General features: G+C 45.6%; 1 protein-coding gene across 1 annotated transcript in view; it reads right to left on the bottom strand.

Annotated features, from left to right (window-relative positions):
• Positions 1–22,675, bottom strand: part of st14 (ST14 transmembrane serine protease matriptase) — a gene marked incomplete at both ends in the record, with an annotated part of 107,593 nt that overhangs the window by 22,749 nt on the left and 62,169 nt on the right. The window contains 8 exons of the mRNA XM_080744203.1: positions 745–852; positions 1,814–1,918; positions 2,957–3,087; positions 14,214–14,323; positions 16,509–16,612; positions 17,420–17,559; positions 20,246–20,474; positions 22,327–22,362. Of these exons, the coding sequence (XP_080600329.1) occupies positions 745–852; positions 1,814–1,918; positions 2,957–3,087; positions 14,214–14,323; positions 16,509–16,612; positions 17,420–17,559; positions 20,246–20,474; positions 22,327–22,362 (963 nt within the window). The remainder of the gene's footprint in view (positions 1–744; positions 853–1,813; positions 1,919–2,956; positions 3,088–14,213; positions 14,324–16,508; positions 16,613–17,419; positions 17,560–20,245; positions 20,475–22,326; positions 22,363–22,675) is intronic.

The raw sequence follows: 22,675 nt of genomic DNA, 5'->3' as shown, positions 1-22,675 counted from the left end.
TTCCCCAGATTCCCTTTTATGCCCATATATGAAGATCCCTGATGTCATCGATATATATATCACAAGACATGGCCCATATCTGTGTGGCTGGTTCAGATAGGGATCTCCATGTATGGGCATAAAATATACTAGACCTTACCCGTTCGAAGATATGTGCTCCAAAATATGTGCAGAGTGTCGGTTGTGGGGAAAGTTACTGTAACTGGTGCGTGCGTTTTTCATACCCGTTGGAAGATGAGACAGATCAAAAAACGCACCTGGTGAAAGCGTGTGTGTGTGTGAGAGAGAGAGAGAGAGAGAGAGAGAGAGAGAGAGAGAGAGAGAGAGAGAGAGAGAGAGAGAGAGACCACGCACATTCCCAACTGTGAGAGAGAGGGGTGTGTGTGTGTGGGGCTACAAATCCCATGGCCTGGAGGAACGGACCGTAACCCTGACAACAGGCTGTAGAGATGAACAGAAGTGGAAGAAAACGCTAATAAACAGCTTTCATTTGGGAGAAATGAAATTCGGGCTCCATCCAGTTGGTATAATGCTAATGGCCATTACCATGTGAACCTTGGGATTAGTTGCTGAATCGAGTGAATAGATAAACAAGGATAAGCGTGAGCGTTAGAGTGTGAGTGAGTTTGCTCGTTTAATAGATAGATTGTATGTTGTGATATTGTGATATATCTAACAGGACTTCATATGGGAATGCCCATATCTGGAGGAAGACAGCCCATCTGATACATTATTGCAACTTACTGCATTGTTTCTCGTCACTCTCGTCCCCACAATCGTTGACTCGGTCACAGACCCAGTATTTAGGTTTACACATCCCGTTGTCACACGCAAACTGGTCTGCACCACACTCTGGGGGGGGGAGAGAGAGAAATAATGAATGATGGTTAAACAAACTGTATCCGTGCCTGAATCACTTTTATTGTCTCATCACAGGTTTACAGATGTTAATCAGTGGGAGGAATACAACCTCCATCATCTCATTATCACAGAACGTACACAGGGCATCAGCAGGTTTTGATTGTTTGATTGAGTGTTTTATTAGACGAAAGTGGAGAACATAACAACAATACATTAACTCATTTCCTGCGATCCCCATCGAAACCGGAGATTTCCCGCTGTGTTTTTTTTTTCACGCGTTTTATTTTATTTGGTATGGCATATGATCCGCGCACATATCGTCTGCTATGTGCGCGAACGTGCCCACGTCTTACCATAGCGCACAGCTGGCTGTTTCCAACGTTTTCTTAAATAAATACTGGCGGATTCAGCAGGATACAGCCTGGCAACGGATTTGTCTATTCCAATGGATTTTTTTTTTTATTTGAAAGCTGTCATCTTGTCTACCGGTCTACTACATGAGTCACGCACAGATCATGCACTATGCGTGCACGTGCCCACGTTAAAAGGTAAGGACAATTTGGCAGGAAAACAGTTCAGCCTATGTTTAAAATAGCAGCATATGAGTTAAAAGAATGTAGTACAGTACAAGTACAGTTAAACACCCTGCCTAAAAGGAACAAGGAATAATACGTATTTTTAGGTCGGAAGTCCTAGGTATTCAACTCATGGATCTTGGTAAGTCCTGTACTGGACATGAGGTTAGACATAAGGAGCAAAATATTGTTTTAATCATATCAGTTTTAATCATATCAGAAATGAGTGAGCATTGACTGAGGTTACTGTACGCCTAGGGGGGTCAGGAGGACAGTGTGTGTGTGTGTGTGTGTGTGTGTGTGTGTGTGTGTGTGTGTGTGTGTGTGTGTGTGTGTGTGTGTGTGTGTGTGTGTGTGTGTGTGTGTGTATAACTCACTGCATTTCATCTCATCACTCATGTCTCCACAGTCGTTCCATCCGTCACAGTGCAGGTCGTTGTTGATGCACATCCCGGACTTACAGGCAAACTGCTTAGGACAGGCTGGGCGAGAGACATAGGGACACAGAGAGAGAGAGAGAGTGTTACAGGCAAACTGCTTAGGACAGGCTGGGCGAGAGACATAGGGACACACAGAGAGAGAGAGAGTGTTACAGGCAAACTGCTTAGGACAGGCTGAGCGAGAGACATAGACACACCTAGAGAGAGAGAGAGAGAGAGAGAGATTTTGGGAAAGGTGCAGTTTCATGACAGTACAGTTCACTGATACAAGGTCAACTAAAAGGAAACTCAATTAGGCCTTGCGGCTTATTTCTATTGAGATCCTTTTTTTTTTACTCATATAACATTGACTGACAGACAGATAGAACACAGTACTAATACAGTAGATATCATCAACAAAAACAACACAAATAAAAGGTATTTACACTGGAAGGGTCAAGGGGAGACACGTTTAAAGTTACCAGTTTTGAGTGGCAGCCGCCTGTAGGGATTATTCTTTTTTTTTCCCTTTTTTTTCAAAGCTGTTTTAAAGGAAGTTAGGGATTTAGACTCCTTTAAGGCTTTGCGGTAGGGCGTTCCACATTTTAGCGGTATATTTTAGTGTAAGTGAGAGTGAGCAGCAGACAAACAAGGAGAGAGAGAGGGGGGCGAGCGACAGCCGGCCAGCCACAGTGACAGCATCTATTCAGCCATCCGTCACACTGCTGTGTGCTGCGGTCCCCGTCCATCAGAGCAATTATAAATCCATTTGGGACGGCCGGGACCTGGCGAGCTAGCCAGGAGAGAGAGAGAGAGAGAGAGAGAGAGAGAGAGAGAGAGAGAGAGAGAGAGAGAGAGAGAGAGAGAGACCCTGGCTGGGACAGCAGCAAATAAAACAGAGCCAATAAACAGGCTCTCTGGTGATTAGCGGAGCTTCCGTGTGTCAGCGGTGTGATCCGTTAAGCACGCAGCGTCTTAAGAGGACACTTGATGAACGCTGTCCTGTCCCGTTAGAGCAGTGGTTCTCAACCTGTGGGTCGGGACCCCCAGGGAGGTCCACAAATTATTAAGTGTTTCTTTTGTTGTTGTTTTTTTACTCACGGTCCTTGGGGTCGAAGGCGGTGTACTCTGCACGGAATCCTTTATCTGTGAAGGCTTCGTCTGAGTGGAACTTCACCTCCAACAGGTTGGTCTTACTGGTCACCGCTAGAGAAGACATCTCTCCACAGTACCTGGAGGAGTCACAGAGAGGGGGAGTTTAAAGTAAAGTCAAAATAAAACACAAAGGGATCCATTTTGATTGTCTTAAGTTCTAACTCTTATGCCTTAAAGGACAACGTTGTTTTTTTATAACAAGGGTTCATATTTTAGATAGTCATTAGAGAAAAGAAATGATGAGTCTTAAAACGATTTTGATTTGCATGCATGCCCCCAGGTTGGGGGCATGCATGCAAGTGGTTAAATATGCACACTGAAGTCAAACCACTAAAATGGCTAAAATAATAGAAAACAGTAAATTAAAACATTTTAACACTCGTCTTTTCTTTTCTCTAATTACAATCTAAAATATGAACCCTTGTTGTAAAAAACTTAAGTTGTCCTTTAACCTAAAGGCCTGTCCATACTGTCTCTGACCACCAAACTTTTCATCAGAAAGGTCCGCTTCAACTACAAGATGACGTCACTCGCATCTTCTGAAAAGCATTACCCCGAATTAGAGTTCAGAAAGCTACACGTCGGAAGGTCAGAACTCTCCGACGATAAGTTCAGTGGTCGGAGACAGTATGGACAGGCCTTTCAGTTAAGGCATAAGAGCTGGTACTTATAAGACAATCCATATAGAGGAGGATAACAGGGGCGTCACAAGGGGGGAAAAGTGGGACTGAGTTACCAGGGCCCAAGGGACCTTAATTATTTTATACTTTAGCTATAGAAAAATAGCAGATATACAAGCTCACAGCGCGGCCGAGTGCCGCGCTGCGAGCTTGTATATCTGCTATTTTTTAAAAGTCGTGAAAATGTGTGCAAATCTTTGAATATATGTAATTTTGCTTCTGGGGGGTCCCTGGAACTAAATATTTTGAGATAGGTGTCCACGACCAAATAGATATCATTTTGGGGGTCCTTCACATGAAAAGGTTGACATAGACACACTGACATAGAAACATAGGTTTTTCAAAAAAAAACCTTAGAAGGATTTGAAATATTCAAAGACTTCCAGATTTTTCAAAAATAGCAGATCTACAAGCTTGTTTATCCACTATTTTTCAATAGTTAAAGCACAAAATAATGCATAATAATTCTATGAAGAACATTCATGGGGGGGCCCGCAGTGAATCCTTGTACCCAGGGACCAGAATTTGATGCGACGCCCCTTGAGGAGAATCTTTAAATCAACGTTAAAAAACTGTACTGGCAGCCAGAGCAGTGCAGTGCAGAGGAGAGGAGAGGAGTGATATACTGTAGACTCCAGAGTCATGTCAGCAGCATTCCCAGAACAGTAGTTTGCGGGACACAGGCAGAGAGGACAGACTGTCACCTGCTGTCACATGAACAGGGTGACAGGGAGGGTGTCTCACAGCGTCTCTGTCCCCGTCCCGTCCCCACAGCGGTCCCGGGACAGCTGTCCCTCAGCCAGACGCTGGCTGGCTGGCTGGCTGGGGATAAAACCACCAGCTGCAGCCCAGCAATCTGACGAATGTGCAGATTGTGCAGAATCACACTCCATTCATCTCTGCTGAGTTAATGCTGCATAACTCTGCACCGTACCTGCACTCTGACTGCATAGAGCTGTATAACTGTGCACCCTACCTGCACACTGACTGCATAGAGCTGTATAACTCTGCACCGTACCTGCACACTGACTGCATAGAGCTGTATAACTCTGCACCGTACCTGCACACTGACTGCATAGAGCTGTATAACTCTGCACCCTACCTGCACACTGACTGCATAGAGCTGTATAACTCTGCACCGTACCTGCACACTGACTGCATAGAGCTGTATAACTCTGCACCCTACCTGCACACTGACTGCATAGAGCTGTATAACTCTGCACCGTACCTGCACACTGACTGCATAGAGCTGTATAACTCTACACCCTACCTGCACACTGACTGCATAGAGCTGTATAACTCTGCACCGTACCTGCACACTGACTGCATAGAGCTGTATAACTCTGCACCGTACCTGCACACTGACTGCACAGAGCTGTATAACTCTACACCCTACCTGCACACTGACTGCATAGAGCTGTATAACTCTGCACCCTACCTGCACACTGACTGCATAGAGCTGTATAACTCTGCACCATACCTGCACACTGACTGCACAGAGCTGTATAACTCTGCACCGTACCTGCACACTGACTGCATAGAGCTGTATAACTCTGCACCGTACCTGCACACTGACTGCATAGAGCTGTATAACTCTGCACCCTACCTGCACACTGACTGCATAGAGCTGTATAACTCTGCACCGTACCTGCACACTGACTGCATAGAGCTGTATAACTCTGCACCCTACCTGCACACTGACTGCATAGAGCTGTATAACTCTGCACCCTACCTGCACACTGACTGCATAGAGCTGTATAACTCTGCACCGTACCTGCACACTGACTGCATAGAGCTGTATAACTCTGCACCCTACCTGCACACTGACTGCATAGAGCTGTATAACTCTGCACCATACCTGCACACTGACTGCATAGAGCTGTATAACTCTGCACCGTACCTGCACACTGACTGCATAGAGCTGTATAACTGTGCACCCTACCTGCACACTGACTGCACAGAGCTGTATAACTCTGCACCCTACCTGCACACTGACTGCATAGAGCTGTATAACTGTGCACCCTACCTGCACACTGACTGCATAGAGCTGTATAACTCTACACCCTACCTGCACACTGACTGCATAGAGCTGTATAACTGTGCACCCTACCTGCACACTGACTGCATAGAGCTGTATAACTCTACACCCTACCTGCACTCTGACTGCATAGAGCTGTATAACTCTGCACCATACCTGCACACTGACTGCACAGAGCTGTATAACTCTGCACCCTACCTGCACACTCTGACTGCATAGAGCTGTATAACTCTGCACCGTACCTGCACACTGACTGCATAGAGCTGTATAACTCTGCACCCTACCTGCACACTGACTGCATAGAGCTGTATAACTCTGCACCCTACCTGCACACTGACTGCATAGAGCTGTATAACTCTGCACCATACCTGCACTCTGACTGCATAGAGCTGTATAACTCTGCACCATACCTGCACACTGACTGCACAGAGCTGTATAACTCTGCACCCTACCTGCACACTCTGACTGCATAGAGCTGTATAACTCTGCACCGTACCTGCACACTGACTGCACAGAGCTGTATAACTCTGCACCCTACCTGCACACTCTGACTGCATAGAGCTGTATAACTCTGCACCCTACCTGCACACTGACTGCATAGAGCTGTATAACTCTGCACCCTACCTGCACACTGACTGCACAGAGCTGTATAACTCTGCACCCTACCTGCACACTGACTGCATAGAGCTGTATAACTCTGCACCCTACCTGCACACTGACTGCACAGAGCTGTATAACTCTGCACCCTACCTGCACACTGACTGCATAGAGCTGTATAACTGTGCACCCTACCTGCACACTGACTGCATAGAGCTGTATAACTCTACACCCTACCTGCACACTGACTGCATAGAGCTGTATAACTGTGCACCCTACCTGCACACTGACTGCATAGAGCTGTATAACTCTACACCCTACCTGCACACTGACTGCATAGAGCTGTATAACTCTGCACCCTACCTGCACACTGACTGCACAGAGCTGTATAACTCTGCACCCTACCTGCACACTGACTGCATAGAGCTGTATAACTCTGCACCCTACCTGCACACTGACTGCATAGAGCTGTATAACTCTGCACCGTACCTGCACTCTGACTGCACAGAGCTGTATAACTCTACACCCTACCTGCACTCTGACTGCATAGAGCTGTATAACTCTGCACCCTACCTGCACTCTGACTGCATAGAGCTGTATAACTCTGCACCATACCTGCACACTGACTGCACAGAGCTGTATAACTCTGCACCCTACCTGCACACTCTGACTGCACAGAGCTGTATAACTCTGCACCCTACCTGCACACTGACTGCATAGAGCTGTATAACTCTGCACCGTACCTGCACTCTGACTGCATAGAGCTGTATAACTCTGCACCATACCTGCACACTGACTGCATAGAGCTGTATAACTCTGCACCGTACCTGCACACTGACTGCATAGAGCTGTATAACTCTGCACCGTACCTGCACACTGACTGCATAGAGCTGTATAACTCTGCACCGTACCTGCACACTGACTGCACAGAGCTGTATAACTCTGCACCCTACCTGCACACACTGACTGCATAGAGCTGTATAACTCTGCACCATACCTGCACACTCTGACTGCATAGAGCTGTATAACTCTGCACCATACCTGCACACACTGACTGCATAGAGCTGTATAACTCTGCACCATACCTGCACACTGACTGCACAGAGCTGTATAACTCTGCACCCTACCTGCACACTGACTGCATAGAGCTGTATAACTCTGCACCCTACCTGCACACTGACTGCATAGAGCTGTATAACTCTGCACCCTACCTGCACACTGACTGCACAGAGCTGTATAACTCTGCACCGTACCTGCACACTGACTGCATAGAGCTGTATAACTCTGCACCGTACCTGCACACTCTGACTGCATAGAGCTGTATAACTCTGCACCCTACCTGCACACTGACTGCACAGAGCTGTATAACTCTGCACCGTACCTGCACACTGACTGCATAGAGCTGTATAACTCTGCACCGTACCTGCACACTGACTGCATAGAGCTGTATAACTCTGCACCGTACCTGCACACTGACTGCACAGAGCTGTATAACTGTGCACCCTACCTGCACACTGACTGCACAGAGCTGTATAACTGTGCACCCTACCTGCACACTGACTGCATAGAGCTGTATAACTGTGCACCCTACCTGCACACTGACTGCATAGAGCTGTATAACTCTGCACCGTACCTGCACACTGACTGCACAGAGCTGTATAACTCTGCACCCTACCTGCACACTGACTGCATAGAGCTGTATAACTCTGCACCCTACCTGCACACTGACTGCATAGAACTGTATAACTCTGCACCGTACCTGCACACTCTGACTGCATAGAGCTGTATAACTCTGCACCCTACCTGCACACTGACTGCATAGAGCTGTATAACTCTGCACCCTACCTGCACACTGACTGCATAGAGCTGTATAACTCTGCACCGTACCTGCACACTGACTGCATAGAGCTGTATAACTCTGCACCCTACCTGCACACTGACTGCATAGAGCTGTATAACTCTGCACCCTACCTGCACACTGACTGCATAGAGCTGTATAACTCTGCACCGTACCTGCACACTGACTGCATAGAGCTGTATAACTCTGCACCGTACCTGCACACTGACTGCATAGAGCTGTATAACTCTGCACCCTACCTGCACACTGACTGCATAGAGCTGTATAACTCTGCACCGTACCTGCACACTGACTGCATAGAGCTGTATAACTCTGCACCGTACCTGCACACTGACTGCATAGAGCTGTATAACTGTGCACCGTACCTGCACACTGACTGCATAGAGCTGTATAACTCTGCACCGTACCTGCACACTGACTGCATAGAGCTGTATAACTCTGCACCCTACCTGCACACTGACTGCATAGAGCTGTATAACTCTGCACCCTACCTGCACACTGACTGCATAGAGCTGTATAACTGTGCACCCTACCTGCACACTGACTACATAGAGCTGTATAACTCTGCACCCTACCTGCACACTGACTGCATAGAGCTGTATAACTCTGCACCGTACCTGCACACTGACTGCATAGAGCTGTATAACTCTGCACCGTACCTGCACACTGACTGCATAGAGCTGTATAACTCTGCACCCTACCTGCACTCTGACTGCATAGAGCTGTATAACTCTGCACCGTACCTGCACTCTGACTGCATAGAGCTGTATAACTCTGCACCGTACCTGCACACTGACTGCATAGAGCTGTATAACTGTGCACCCTACCTGCACTCTGACTGCATAGAGCTGTATAACTCTGCACCGTACCTGCACACTGACTGCATAGAGCTGTATAACTCTGCACCCTACCTGCACTCTGACTGCATAGAGCTGTATAACTCTGCACCGTACCTGCACACTGACTGCATAGAGCTGTATAACTCTGCACCGTACCTGCACACTGACTGCATAGAGCTGTATAACTCTGCACCGTACCTGCACACTGACTGCATAGAGCTGTATAACTCTGCACCGTACCTGCACACTGACTGCATAGAGCTGTATAACTCTGCACCCTACCTGCACACTGACTGCATAGAGCTGTATAAATCCCCTATCATAGTAGGCACCGCGGTGATAAGCTATCCACCACGGTGTAGTCTTTTTAAGTCGTTTTAAGTCATAAAACTACAACATTGCGTCATTACTCGCGGTGAAGAGCTATCCACCGCGAACCCCGACACATCTCTGTTTTTACTTTCAGACAGATCGGCCCATCACCCCGTTCACTGATTGGTCGATCTAGACCAGTCAGTCACAGTGATAGGACTTCACCGTGACTGACTATGATGGCCTCCACTTGTTTTCTCACTTTAGGTGGATAGCTTATCACCTAAAAGTTGCGGTGATAGGCTCTTCACCCTGGACTCTGATAGAGGCTTGACTCTGCACCCTACCTGCACACTGACTGCAGAGCTGTACAACTCTACACCAGTGGTTCCCAAAGTGGATTTCAGGGACTCTCGAAGATCCTTTATGGGGGTCTAAATTGACCCTTACATGTCTGTAACTTTGATAGTGTACAAATGGAACCAAATGGACCCGTTAGGTCACCTCTAGTGTATATAATAGTTACTTCTGGTCCATAATCTCCACATCTGACACACTCTAACGCCCAGGGACGGGTAGAGAATGTTAGAGAGGCAGAGGCTGAAATTTCTAAAAGGGCTTTGGGGAGAAAATATTGAAAATAGCAGACCTCCAAGCTCACAACGCGTCGTGCTTGATACCACACTGAACTAAGCATAATCATGTCAATACTGGAGATGTGGCGTAACGGCATGGATTTCTACACAGAGAGGGCAATTCTTTCAAAGATGCTGTATTCAAGTTCGGGAGAGTTTGGACAAGGCAATTCTCTTGAATGCTACCTTCAGGTATGGCATGGCATTTTCTTTCTTTCACCATAATAAAAACTGCTTTCATGGTCTGGAGAGGGCACTTTTTACAGACGGGTAAAAGGGCACTCTATAAGTATAGTGTATAGCAGGGTTCTCCAATTAGTTTTCCCCAAGGGCTGAATCATGTCTAGGGTACCAAGCCGAGGGCCACAAAATTGCAGGGGGCGACGGTGGCGTTCCCGCTACTCCAGTGACAGTTCAGATATCGTCGTTGTCGGGTGAAAATCTTGTATGTCCAAAACCGTTCGTTTTGCATTCATCATTTAAAAAATGATTTAAACCGTTTTCACTAATTTTGTGCGACGGCCTTGTGTGATGAAGCAGAGCTTTACTTTGCGAAAGAACGTACACACTTTGAGATACAGGTTTTCTACCCGACAACGACGATATACTATTGTTGTTGCTGCTCTTATACCACCATTATTACTGGGGTTGGTGTGGGCCAGACAATAGCCCCCTGCGGGCCGCCTATTGGGGAACCCTGGTGTAATAGTATAGTAAATAGTTACTTCTGGTCCATGATCTCCACATAGTCTTTATGACACACTCTGATGTCCACTCTATAATATATATAGTGTATAATAGTATTAAATAGTTACTTCTGGTCCATGATCTCCACATAGTCTTTATGACACACTCTGATGTCCACTCTATAATATATATAGTGTATAATAGTATTAAATAGTTACTTCTGGTCCATGATCTCCACATAGTCTTTATGACACACTCTGATGTCCACTCTATAATATATATAGTGTATAATAGTATTAAATAGTTACTTCTGGTCCATGATCTCCACATAGTCTTTATGACACACTCTGATGTCCACTCTATAATATATATAGTGTATAATAGTATTAAATAGTTACTTCTGGTCCATGATCTCCACATAGTCTTTATGACACACTCTGATGTCCACTCTATAATATATATAGTGTATAATAGTATTAAATAGTTACTTCTGGTCCATGATCTCCACATAGTCTTTATGACACACTCTGATGTCCACTCTATAATATATATAGTGTATAATAGTATTAAATAGTTACTTCTGGTCCATGATCTCCACATAGTCTTTATGACACACTCTGATGTCCACTCTATAATATATATAGTGTATAATAGTATTAAATAGTTACTTCTGGTCCATGATCTCCACATAGTCTTTATGACACACTCTGATGTCCACTCTATAATATATATAGTGTATAATAGTATTAAATAGTTACTTCTGGTCCATGATCTCCACATAGTCTTTATGACACACTCTGATGTCCACTCTATATGTATGTATATAATGTATAATAGTATTAAATAGTTACTTCTGGTCCATGATCTCCACATAGTCTTTATGACACACTCTGATGTCCACTCTATAATATATATAGTGTATAATAGTATTAAATAGTTACTTCTGGTCCATGATCTCCACATAGTCTTTATGACACACTCTGATGTCCACTCTATATGTATGTATATAATGTATAATAGTATTAAATAGTTACTTCTGGTCCATGATCTCCACATAGTCTTTATGACACACTCTGATGTCCACTCTATATGTATGTATATAATGTATAATAGTATTAAATAGTTACTTCTGGTCCATGATCTCCACATAGTCTTTATGACACACTCTGATGTCCACTCTATAATATATATAGTGTATAATAGTATTAAATAGTTACTTCTGGTCCATGATCTCCACATAGTCTTTATGACACACTCTGATGTCCACTCTATATGTATGTATATAATGTATAATAGTATTAAATAGTTACTTCTGGTCCATGATCTCCACATAGTCTTTATGACACACTCTGATGTCCACTCTATAATATATATAGTGTATAATAGTATTAAATAGTTACTTCTGGTCCATGATCTCCACATAGTCTTTATGACACACTCTAACGTCCACTCTATATGCATATATACCAGTAAGACTCCCTAATCGGGAGATAAGCTTATCTCCACAAATATCACAACCTCCACCTCTCACGTCATACGGGTAGCCATAGTTACACCTGGAATGTTGAATCTCCATATATGGAGATAACCTACGCATCACACAAAGTCTGACCTCACCAGCCCATACTTGGGCATGGACGACTTATATCTCCATATACGGAGATGGCCATATATGGAGATACGATGACATCACAGAGTCCACAGCTGATGATGTGGCGTGATGTCATACAATACACAAACAAGCCCTATATAAAGGGGCAATTCTCACCAGGGAAGAGAGCATTGCCTGGAATGTTGAATCTCCATATATGGAGATAACCTACGCATCACACAAAGTCTGACCTCACCAGCCCATACTTGGGCATGGACGACTTATATCTCCATATACGGAGATGGCCATATATGGAGATACGATGACATCACAGAGTCCACAGCTGATGATGTGGCGTGATGTCATACAATAAACAAACAAGCCCTATATACTGATGCGATACGATGACATCACAGAGTCCACAGCTGATGATGTGGCGTGATGTCATACAATAAACAAACAAGCCCTATATACTGATGCGGAGATATGAGCAGGGCAAAGGTGTGGCGTGTGACGTGTGACCGACCGACCGACCGACCGACGGACGGACGGACGGCCGGTGGAGGTTTTCATAGTAAACTGCTCCCTGACGGTCGCAATTACAGCTGTGAGTTAAACCTACCTATAGTAAGACCTACACACCTACTACCAGTAAGACTCCCTAATCGGGAGATAAGCGACCGTAGGTGGCTTTGCAAGAATCGGCCTGATGGTGGCGCTAGAAGAGGGCCATGTGAGAAATGAGGGGTGGGGTCTGCGCGGCGCCGAGGCGGACGAATAGGTACCGGCCCCGGCTCTCCCGGTCGCTCCTAGCCGGAGTTACGGCATTTTATGTGAGCTGCAGTGTAGGGGGTCCTCCACTGGGGGCACCACCACTTTTGCATCCGTTTTGGAGCACCAGGAGTCGGTGGTCCCTGGGAATTCCCCGTGAGCAGCCCCGTTGGGGTGGTCATTTGGTCATTTTTGCACATTTGGTTTTTTTTTTACATCTGGGGGTCCCCCAGGGAGCTGGGGGTCCCTGTAGCTCCGGGGGTCCTTGGAGGTTGTAGTTTGGCAGGTAAGGAGTGTGTGTGCAAAATGTGGCATGGATGGGGGCAACGGTTGTGGAGATATGAGCAGGGGAAAAGTGTGACGTGTCATGTGTCACTCACGGAGGGACATTTTTTTACACCTGGGGGTCCCCCAGGGACCTGGGGGTCCCTGGAGCTCCGGGGGTCCTTGGAGGTTGTAGTTTGGCAGGTAAGGAGTGTGTGTGCAAAATGTGGCATGGATGGGGGCAACGGTTGTGGAGATATGAGCAGGGCAAAAGTGTGACTCACTGACTCACTCACTGACAGACAGCCTGTGGAGGTTTTGGTAGTAAATGCGACCTACGGTCGCAACAAGGATGCAGCCTTGCATGCAGTGTACCACTGCTGGCCCATCGTTGTCCCAACAGTCAAACTGAATCATACAGTCGGCTGCATGTGTCCATGATAAATAACCATGCTTGTTTTGCTCCTACTGTTACTTGCATTACACCAGGGAAGAGAGCATTGCCTGGAATGTTGAATCTCCATATATGGAGATAACCTACGCATCACACAAAGTCTGACCTCACCAGCCCATCCTTGGGCATGGACGACTTATATCTCCATATACGGAGATGGCCATATATGGAGATACGATGACATCACAGAGTCCACAGCTGATGATGTGGCGTGGTGTCATACAATAAACAAACAAGCCCTATATACTGATGCGATACGATGACATCACAGAGTCCACAGCTGATGATGTGGCGTGATGTCATACAATAAACAAACAAGCCCTATATACTGATGCGGAGATATGAGCAGGGCAAAGGTGTGACGTGTGACGTGTGACCGACCGACCGACCGACCGACGGACGGACGGCCGGTGGAGGTTTTCATAGTAAACTGCTCCCTGACGGTCGCAATAATGTATAATAGTATTAAATAGTTACTTCTGGTCCATGATCTCCACATAGTCTTTATGACACACTCTGACGTCCACTCCAGGCTCCTTCATTCTGAACATTGTGAACTTCACTCTCACTTTCCTTCCTGCTGGGACCTGGAGAGAGAGAGAGAGAGAGACATGGTGGTTAAATGCTGCCTCGACCGCCCCGACTACCACACGCACGCACACACACACACACACACGCACACACACACACACAGCAGCAGCGCAGTGAAAGATGAAGATGGAAGACGTAGTAAACACTCTGGCTTCTAGAATGCTGAGACAGCAGAGAGGAGAGGAGAGGGGAGAGGAGAGGAGAGGAGAGGAGAGGAGAGGAGAGGAGAGGAGAGGAGAGGAGAGGAGAGGAGAGGAGAGGAGAGGAGAGGAGGCGGGGGTTGACATTTTGTCCAAGCTCCGATAAACAATTAGCTATACGGTCAAATCGATCCATTCCGAATAGTGATATTTCAATCTGGATTTCCATTAGGGTTGACCTTACAGCCGTTATGCAGTGACAGGCATAAACAGGCCTACTGAGGTAACCTGACTTTTGAGTTCCTCCTACAGCCTCCATCTGGAACCAATCAGAGATTAGTACTACACCGCACAGCGCCCGGTTCCAACCAATCAGCGGCAGCGGCGGGCGGGATCTGAGCGAGACGTCGCACTTCACGTCGCGGTCCCCCGCAACCCGCCTGGATCCCTATCGGGGGACCGGGACGTATATCGAATATTCGCTTATTTTTATTTTTTTATTGTTTTCTCTTTAAAAAATATATCGTTTATAAAGCTTGGCTAGATAGGAAGTCATAAGAATGAGTTGTCAATGCCCCTGGTGGATGAATTTTTGAATGCTCTATACCAGAGGTTCTCAAACCTTTTTTGGCAGTGACCCCCAAAATAAACATATTTGAACTGGGGACCCCCACCCTGACAAGCACTTGGAATGGTATGTATTACATTTAATGTGACTCGGTTCCACAGATAAATACTGTAAAAATAGCTGATCTACATGCTCACAACGCCTTGCGTTGAGCATGTAGATCGGCTATTTTCACAATGTTCACCTCTTGCTTACTTAATATTTGACAGTCTGGCCAGTCATGACGAATATTCGACTATTCGAATACTTTGAGGTCGAATAATTCGAATACTAAAAATCACTATTCGTGAATGCCCTACCGTGACGCGAGGTGCATTTGAAAAAAAGAATTGGCTCGCGTTTAGTGTTTACTTTCCTGCCGGCGCAGCTACCATACGTCATGTAAACACATCAATATGATTGGTTAGAGTTAGCACGCCCAGACTGTGATAGACAGATGGCCCCATCCAATCACCTGCCTAATAGCTTGAAAAAATGGACCGCCTCCTTCAGCGGTTGGTCCTGAGTGGTTAGATGGAAGTATGAGGAACTCAATACACCACCATCTGGCGGAGTCAGGTTACTACTGATGGTGCTTTAGATCAAATCTAGAGGAGCCTTTTATTCTGAAAGCTTGTATCTCACTGCTGTTTGCATTTGACATGACTAATAAAGTTCTTGATTCTTGCTTTACCTACAAAGTTCAACGGTTCTTGTTTTACCTACCTATGAACAATGCACACTTTCTCTCTCTCATTTATATTCATTCATTCATTCATTCATTCATTCAGTGTGCCATATGTTAAGTTTAATTATGACGCCACATGAAAATGTCATTATTTCAAAAGGCTATACATAACAAGCTTTATTAACTCATTTAGTGCCCAAGCCTGAGTTTCCCCGAGTCATTCCTGATGTCTTTGCGTGCCAGGCCCGAGTTTCCCGAGCTATTAATCAATTAGAATTGACAATCCAAAATGGGATCATTGATCCACCACTCCTAAGTGCCCCAAAGACGGTGCTTCCGGTGTGGGACTGGAAAAGGAATGGGGTATGCATTTTCGGGGGGCGGGACAACACGTTCCTCTGTGGCCACTTCTTCTGCGTTCCCTTCCTTGTTACACAGCTAGCTAGCTAACTTTGGGGCACTTAGGCCCAGCAGATCAGCGATCCGAGTTAAAGGGAAAAACCTCTCTCTCACACTGATGCCAGTCTGCTGATGTTGATATGGTTGCCTGTTGCTATTCAACGATGGCCACTCCTAATTAAAATTGTAATTGTAATTATTAGATTTGTCAGGTTCATTATAACACTCATTAGTCAAGGTTGGTTCTGTAATATCCCAGAACCAATCAGATCTGGGAATGAATTTCACGGCTCTGATTGGGGTTCAAACCAATGGGATCTCAGAAGGAAGCTGGGGGCGTGGCCTACCTTGATGGTCCACTTGCAGTCCAGGGCGGGGGGGTAGAAGGAGGGGTGGTGGGGGGAGGTGAAGTCGCCCGTGGCCGCGGTCAGCTCTCCTCCGCACGACTTCTCTGAAACAAAGGAGACAAGAAACGAAGAAAGGGACGTCAGGTAGGGCTGTCACGATTATGACATTTTACATGACGATTAATTGTCATTCAAACAAATAAGTATGATTAACGATTTAATTGTGTTTTTGTCGTTGACAATTACATTTCTGTTTGGCTTGTAGGTTTGTAAGTTGCACATGGCAGATATGACACAACCTCAATATACAAAGAGATTACTGACATATTTGACAACTTTATACTTAAATAAGAACATTGCTTGTGCGTGCGTGCGTGCATGCGTGCGAGCGTGCATGTAATGACCCTGGGTCATTATTGTGTATGTGTAGTGTTTTCTTCCCTCATTGGTGTGATTGAGTGGTACTGATTGAGTGAGTGGTTGCCAGCCAGTGTGAATGGTGTCTGAATGTGAGTGGTTGACTACCAGGTGAATGCTGCAGGTGATTGGCTCCCGAACCAGGTGGTGTCTATAAAGATGGCTGCCACCAGCACTGATGTCTTTTCTCCTATAACCAGCCTCCAAGCACCAGCCTACTGTCTTTTAGAATTGTGTTGTGTTAGAGTTATGTGTGTAGGGGTGGGTGCCCCCTTGTTATTAGGAAAGGTTTTTGTATTAGGATTTTATGATCCCACCCTGAGGTAACCTGTAACAGTCCTTTACTTTTATCTTAAAGTAAATAAATCCTTAAGTTTTGGGGATTTCAAACCTGTGTGGCCTGGCTGTTTGGGGACTGGGAAGGAGGGAGTCCATTTTGCTCTGTTACACCTAGGGACCCCTAGCCTGGGGCGTAACAGTGCATGTTTACAGACCTGTAGATTTGGGGATCAGCTTGTAGACTGCGTTAAACCCCGGCCTCTGGGTGGCGCTGTCTGTGATCAGGTTGACCAGCATGATGTTACCGGAGGAAACCACCGACAGAGGGTTGTTGGGCGGAGTCTGACCACACTTCCTGTCGACAGAGCACACAGGGAAACGGTTGAGTGGGAGGAGTCTGAATATTTTGATTGATTGAATATTTTATTGGCAGTTTGCAAAAAAGTAACAATAATAATAATAATAAGTTAATAAGTTCTGCTAAGAGGATTTAAACCTGAGAAAGAAACAAACTTCAATCAAGTCTGACTTCAGAAGGTTGACATTTCTGTATTATGATATTTAATAATATTTTAGATATTTATGAGCTGTATGCCATAAAAAAATCTAAATTAAAACTTTTGAATATTTCACTGCGTGCGCAATGTATCCAGAACAGCGGTTCTCAAACTCTGGGTTGCGACCCGAAGTGGGGTCTCGGGAAGGTGCTGTTGGGGTTGAACCGAAAAAAGAAGAAATATATTTTGTATCAAGAAACGGCAAAAAAAAAGGAAAGAAAAAAAAAGGAAGGTTGTTGCAACCAACGTGAAGAGGACGCCTTGACTCCAAACACACACACACACACACACACACACACACACACACACACACACACACACACACACACACACACACACACACACACACACACACACACACACACACACACACACACACACACACACACACACACACACACACACACACACACACACACACACACACACAACACTGACCTGACATTGGCACAAGACACAGACAAGCAGGCTGCAGCTAGTAGGCTGAAGAACACACAAGCTGACTTAACCCAGCGGTACATATTACTATTTACTTGGGAATTATGTTCAATAGCGTGTGGTTTTTGTTACTCCGGGAGCGAGTGGGTACCGGATACACATGGTGACATCCACCAAATAATTTCCCTCATAATATGGGGTCGTGGTATAAAAAGTTTTGAGAAACACTGATCTAGAATATATGAAAGTTGCAGAAGCAGATTGTCTTATAACCAATTTAAAGATTACTATATCACGGAATCTTATGTTTTATTTAACTTAAAGAGAGGACAGTGGTCCCTCTGCGCCCAGTTGAGAACTGGTGCATTACCTCTGGCAGTTGAGGTGGGTAGGTATACTGGTATTCCTGAGGAGCAGCGTTTGTGTGTTCTCTGTGATCTGGGAGTTGTGGAGGATGAGTTTCATTTTGTTTTTCACTGATCCACTGTATCATGACTTAAGAAATGTCTTATTTGAAAAAATGCAAGCCAAAAACCCAGATTTGTTTTGGATGTCTGAATGTTCCATGTTACGCTGGTTGTTCACTAAGGAAGTTTTTGTTCTGGCAAAATTCATAGAGAAGGCATGGCAGTTGTGGTGGAGAACATTGTACCCGTAATGGACAATCAATACGTTTTTCTTTTGCATTTAGTGTATCTTGGTGTATGTATGTAATGTCTGTGAGTGTCCTTGTAACCCCGTGCGGGCTGGGCATTGTGTGGTGCATGACACTTTAATAAAAATCTATCTATCTATCTATCTAGCAAGTTTACTACATGAAAACTGGCACATCTTGTCCGTGTATATCTGTCTGTATGTAGGTCACGCCTGACACTGTGGTCCCCCTGACACATCACTGTGACATAACAGGTGATATCACAGGTGATATGTAAAAGTCCATATATGGGTATTCCCCAGAATCCCTTTTATGACCATATATGAAGATCCCTGATGTCATCGATATACATCACTGGCCAGATGGCCGAGACATGGAGGGATCTCCATGTATGGGCATAAAAGGGATTGTATGTTGTGATGTCATGGGAACCACTCTAACAGAATCCCATTTATGCCCATATATGGAGATACCTGATGTCATCAATATTAAGCCAATATCTAACAGGACTTCATAGGGGAAGACTGTATCTGTGTGGCTGGTTCAGATAGGGATCTCCATCTCCATATATGGGTACCAGGGGTCTCCATATATGGGTAACTGGTCTGATATACAACACTGGCCAGATGGCCACATGTCGCCTTGAAGCGCCTTACTAGTAATACAGAAGAAAATGAACTTTTACACAATATTTTTTATGTTTTTGGACAGGGATCTGTACAGTCCTACGCATTGTGCCTGGCCTTGACGCCCCCTTTAGGACACCAAAGTTACAGTTTAAGTTATTTTTTTCTTTTTTGTTAACGTGTGACTTTCAAAGTCAAACATTAGGTTCATTATTATGCTTAATGTGTGTTTTTTCCAGCAGAGCTAAACAAGGCTGGAAGCCAGGGCAGTGTGAATGACAGCTCAAGGCCAGCCATACGTCTCATACAGCCATCATGAAGGCTTCCATTATGGCTCTCATAAAGCCTCCTGTCACCTTGGAGCTCTGGCTGAAGGCTCCGTGGGCCGCTGGGACTCCTAGCAGCACACACACGTCTGCTGCCACACGTGAGCTTGTAGATCTGCTATTTTTCAGAGCGCAACACCCCCGAGTGCCAGGCACATGCACACATAGACATCAAAGGGGGCTTGAGCCCCTGCCCTTTTATCCATCTGTAAAAAGTGCATTCTCCAGACCATGAATGCAGTTTTTACTATGGTGAAAGAAATGCAAATGCCCTCTTTCCATTCTATTCACCTCCTCTGCGCGGTCCAAGTGACTACAATGGAGCGCTCCCTACCTCTGGTTCAGCCAATCACAAGCTTGGGTCCTAAACCATGTCCTTAAACAAGCTTGGTAATCCACTAGACGCCATCCATCCATCCATCCATCCATGTTAACTCACTCTGTGATGGCCTGGGAGTCGTCTGGACTCAGGGAGTCGTAGATGGAGACGAAGTCGTTGGAGCAGTCGTCCTCGATGTGGAAGTGGGAGAAGCGCAGGGAGATGGCCTGAGTGGGCGGGGCTCGGATCTGCCACTGGCAGCGACTCTTAGACGGATATTTACTGGGAAAACCCGGAGACTGGAAGCTCTGCTCTCCGGAGCCGGCTTCTAGACGGAAGAAACACTCCTCTGGAGAAGATACAGTATTATTAGTATTAGTGAGGTTCTTCTAGGCGGAAGAAACACTCCTCTGGAGAAGATACAGTATTATTAGTATTAGTGAGGTTCTTCTAGGCGGAAGAAACACTCCTCTGGAGAAGACACAGTATTATTAGTATTAGTGAGGTTCCCGCCTTGACACTAAGGCTTGCCCACCTGCCCCTGGCAGATAAAACAGGGGGAGTTTGCTTTCAGGTTGCCCGACCGGGCAAGTGCTTGAGAGTGTCTATAAGCACAACACAAGATATCTGTCTAAAACACCTGAACGTGGCCAACGCATTCCGTCTTCTGGTCTGTGGAATGTCAAATTATAGCACTGTTTACCTATAATGTGCTGTTTTCACTGTTGCTACACTTAACTCATGGGATGCCCACGAGGTGTCTACACGCCAATCTCTTTGATGTCTCTGGAGGCCCACGACGCGTTGACGTGTTTACTGTATTTACAGTATTAACTTTAAATCTCACCGTTAGGTTGGGGCTACGCATGGATATAGCCCATTAGCCGCTAGTCGCTTCGAGTCGACGCTGAGAGCATCGCGCGGCCGTTTTTCTCCATATACTCCAATGCATTTCCCCATCTTTAACGCCCTTTATCTCTGATGTTTGTTTTATGGCTAAAACTGTGTCGGGGTGCGGCAAAATGTCAAAATTTTGATCGGCAATGAACAGCTATGATCATCACTGGTCCATACAGAAAATTACACAACAACATCCTGTCTGCGCTCATGTGACCAAGTGACGTCATGACGCATGCATTGACGCAGCAGGGCCGGATTCAATACAATGGTGGTGGGCCTGGGCAGTGAGAGGGGATAAATGGGGCAATCCAGGGGCACCCGATGTGTTAAACATATAAAAGTAAAATAATAAGTGTTAAATTGAACGGTAATTCTAAATGTGCCTATCATTTTATAATCAACGATTTACCTTACGGGCAAGTGGGCATGACCTTTGGGCAAGTAGAACATGACCTGTACTTGCCCGATGGGCAAGTACCTCTGAGACCTAAATGTCAACCCCTGGGTTGCTATAGACCAGGGGTTCCCAAACCTTTTGTCTCAGGGCACCCCATGAATATGTTTTTAATCCGAGGCACCCCTACATTATAATTATCACTCCCAGCACCTTATATTTATAGTTGTCGGGTGGAAACCTTGTATGTCCAAAACCGTTCGTTTTGTATTTATCATCTATAAAATGTACTAAACTAGTGAAAACAGCTGATCTACAAGCACACAACGGCTCGCAACGCGAGGCGTTGTGTGCTTGTACATCGGCTGTTTTCACTAGTTTTGTGCGACAGTCTTGTATGATGAAGCAGGGCTTTGCTTTACCAAAAGACGTACACATTTGAAACGTGGAGATACGAGGTTTCTGCCCGACAGTGACGATATTTTAGTGACTATGTTGCGAGGAAAACGTTGAGATAACAGCCATTTTGGTTAGAACTGACTGAAAATATCTTTGTACTTCAAGTTTAAAATTATACTAAATATTTTTTCCAAGTGTCCAAATAAATTCCAAAGATTATCAAATGATCTCGCGGCACCCCTGGACTGCCGTCACGGCACCCCAGGGTGCCCCGGCCGTCACCCCAGGGTGCCCCGTCACCCCAGGGTGCCCTGTCACCCCAGGGTGCCCCGTCACCCCAGGGTGCCCTGTCACCCCAGGGTGCCCCGTCACCCCAGGGTGCCCTGTCACCCCAGGGTGCCCCCGTCACCCCAGGGTGCCCCGTCACCCAATGAAAACCCCTGCTGTAAGCATCATCCATCCAGCTGGATATTTATTTATTCTGGAGCAGAAAGAATGGTTTACTCACTGGCTTTAGGGTTCCTGGCCATCCTGGGGTCTGTTACTGGAGAGACAGACAGACAGACAGACAGACAGACAGACAGACAGACAGACAGACATATAGAAGGTGTTTTTAGTTCAAACAGATAAATAACAAGCCAGTAGGGGTGTAACGATACATTTTGACAGCGATACGATACGCTTCACGATACATGGTTGACGATACGATACATGGACAATATTGGTTCATTCATGGCGATACGATACGATTTGATTCAATAATTTAAAATCGATATAGTAACTATTTAGCAAAGAAATTAAATCTGTGTGAAACGTGTCAATAGTGCGTGTTTTTAAGGGAAAAAATCTATTATTAT

This window comes from Nannobrachium achirus (genome assembly GCF_963921795.1).
Source record: "Nannobrachium achirus genome assembly, chromosome: 2".
NCBI lineage: Eukaryota > Metazoa > Chordata > Actinopteri > Myctophiformes > Myctophidae > Nannobrachium > Nannobrachium achirus.
The sequence above is the reverse complement of the archived record's forward strand: the minus strand, read 5'-3'. Positions and strand labels throughout refer to the sequence as shown.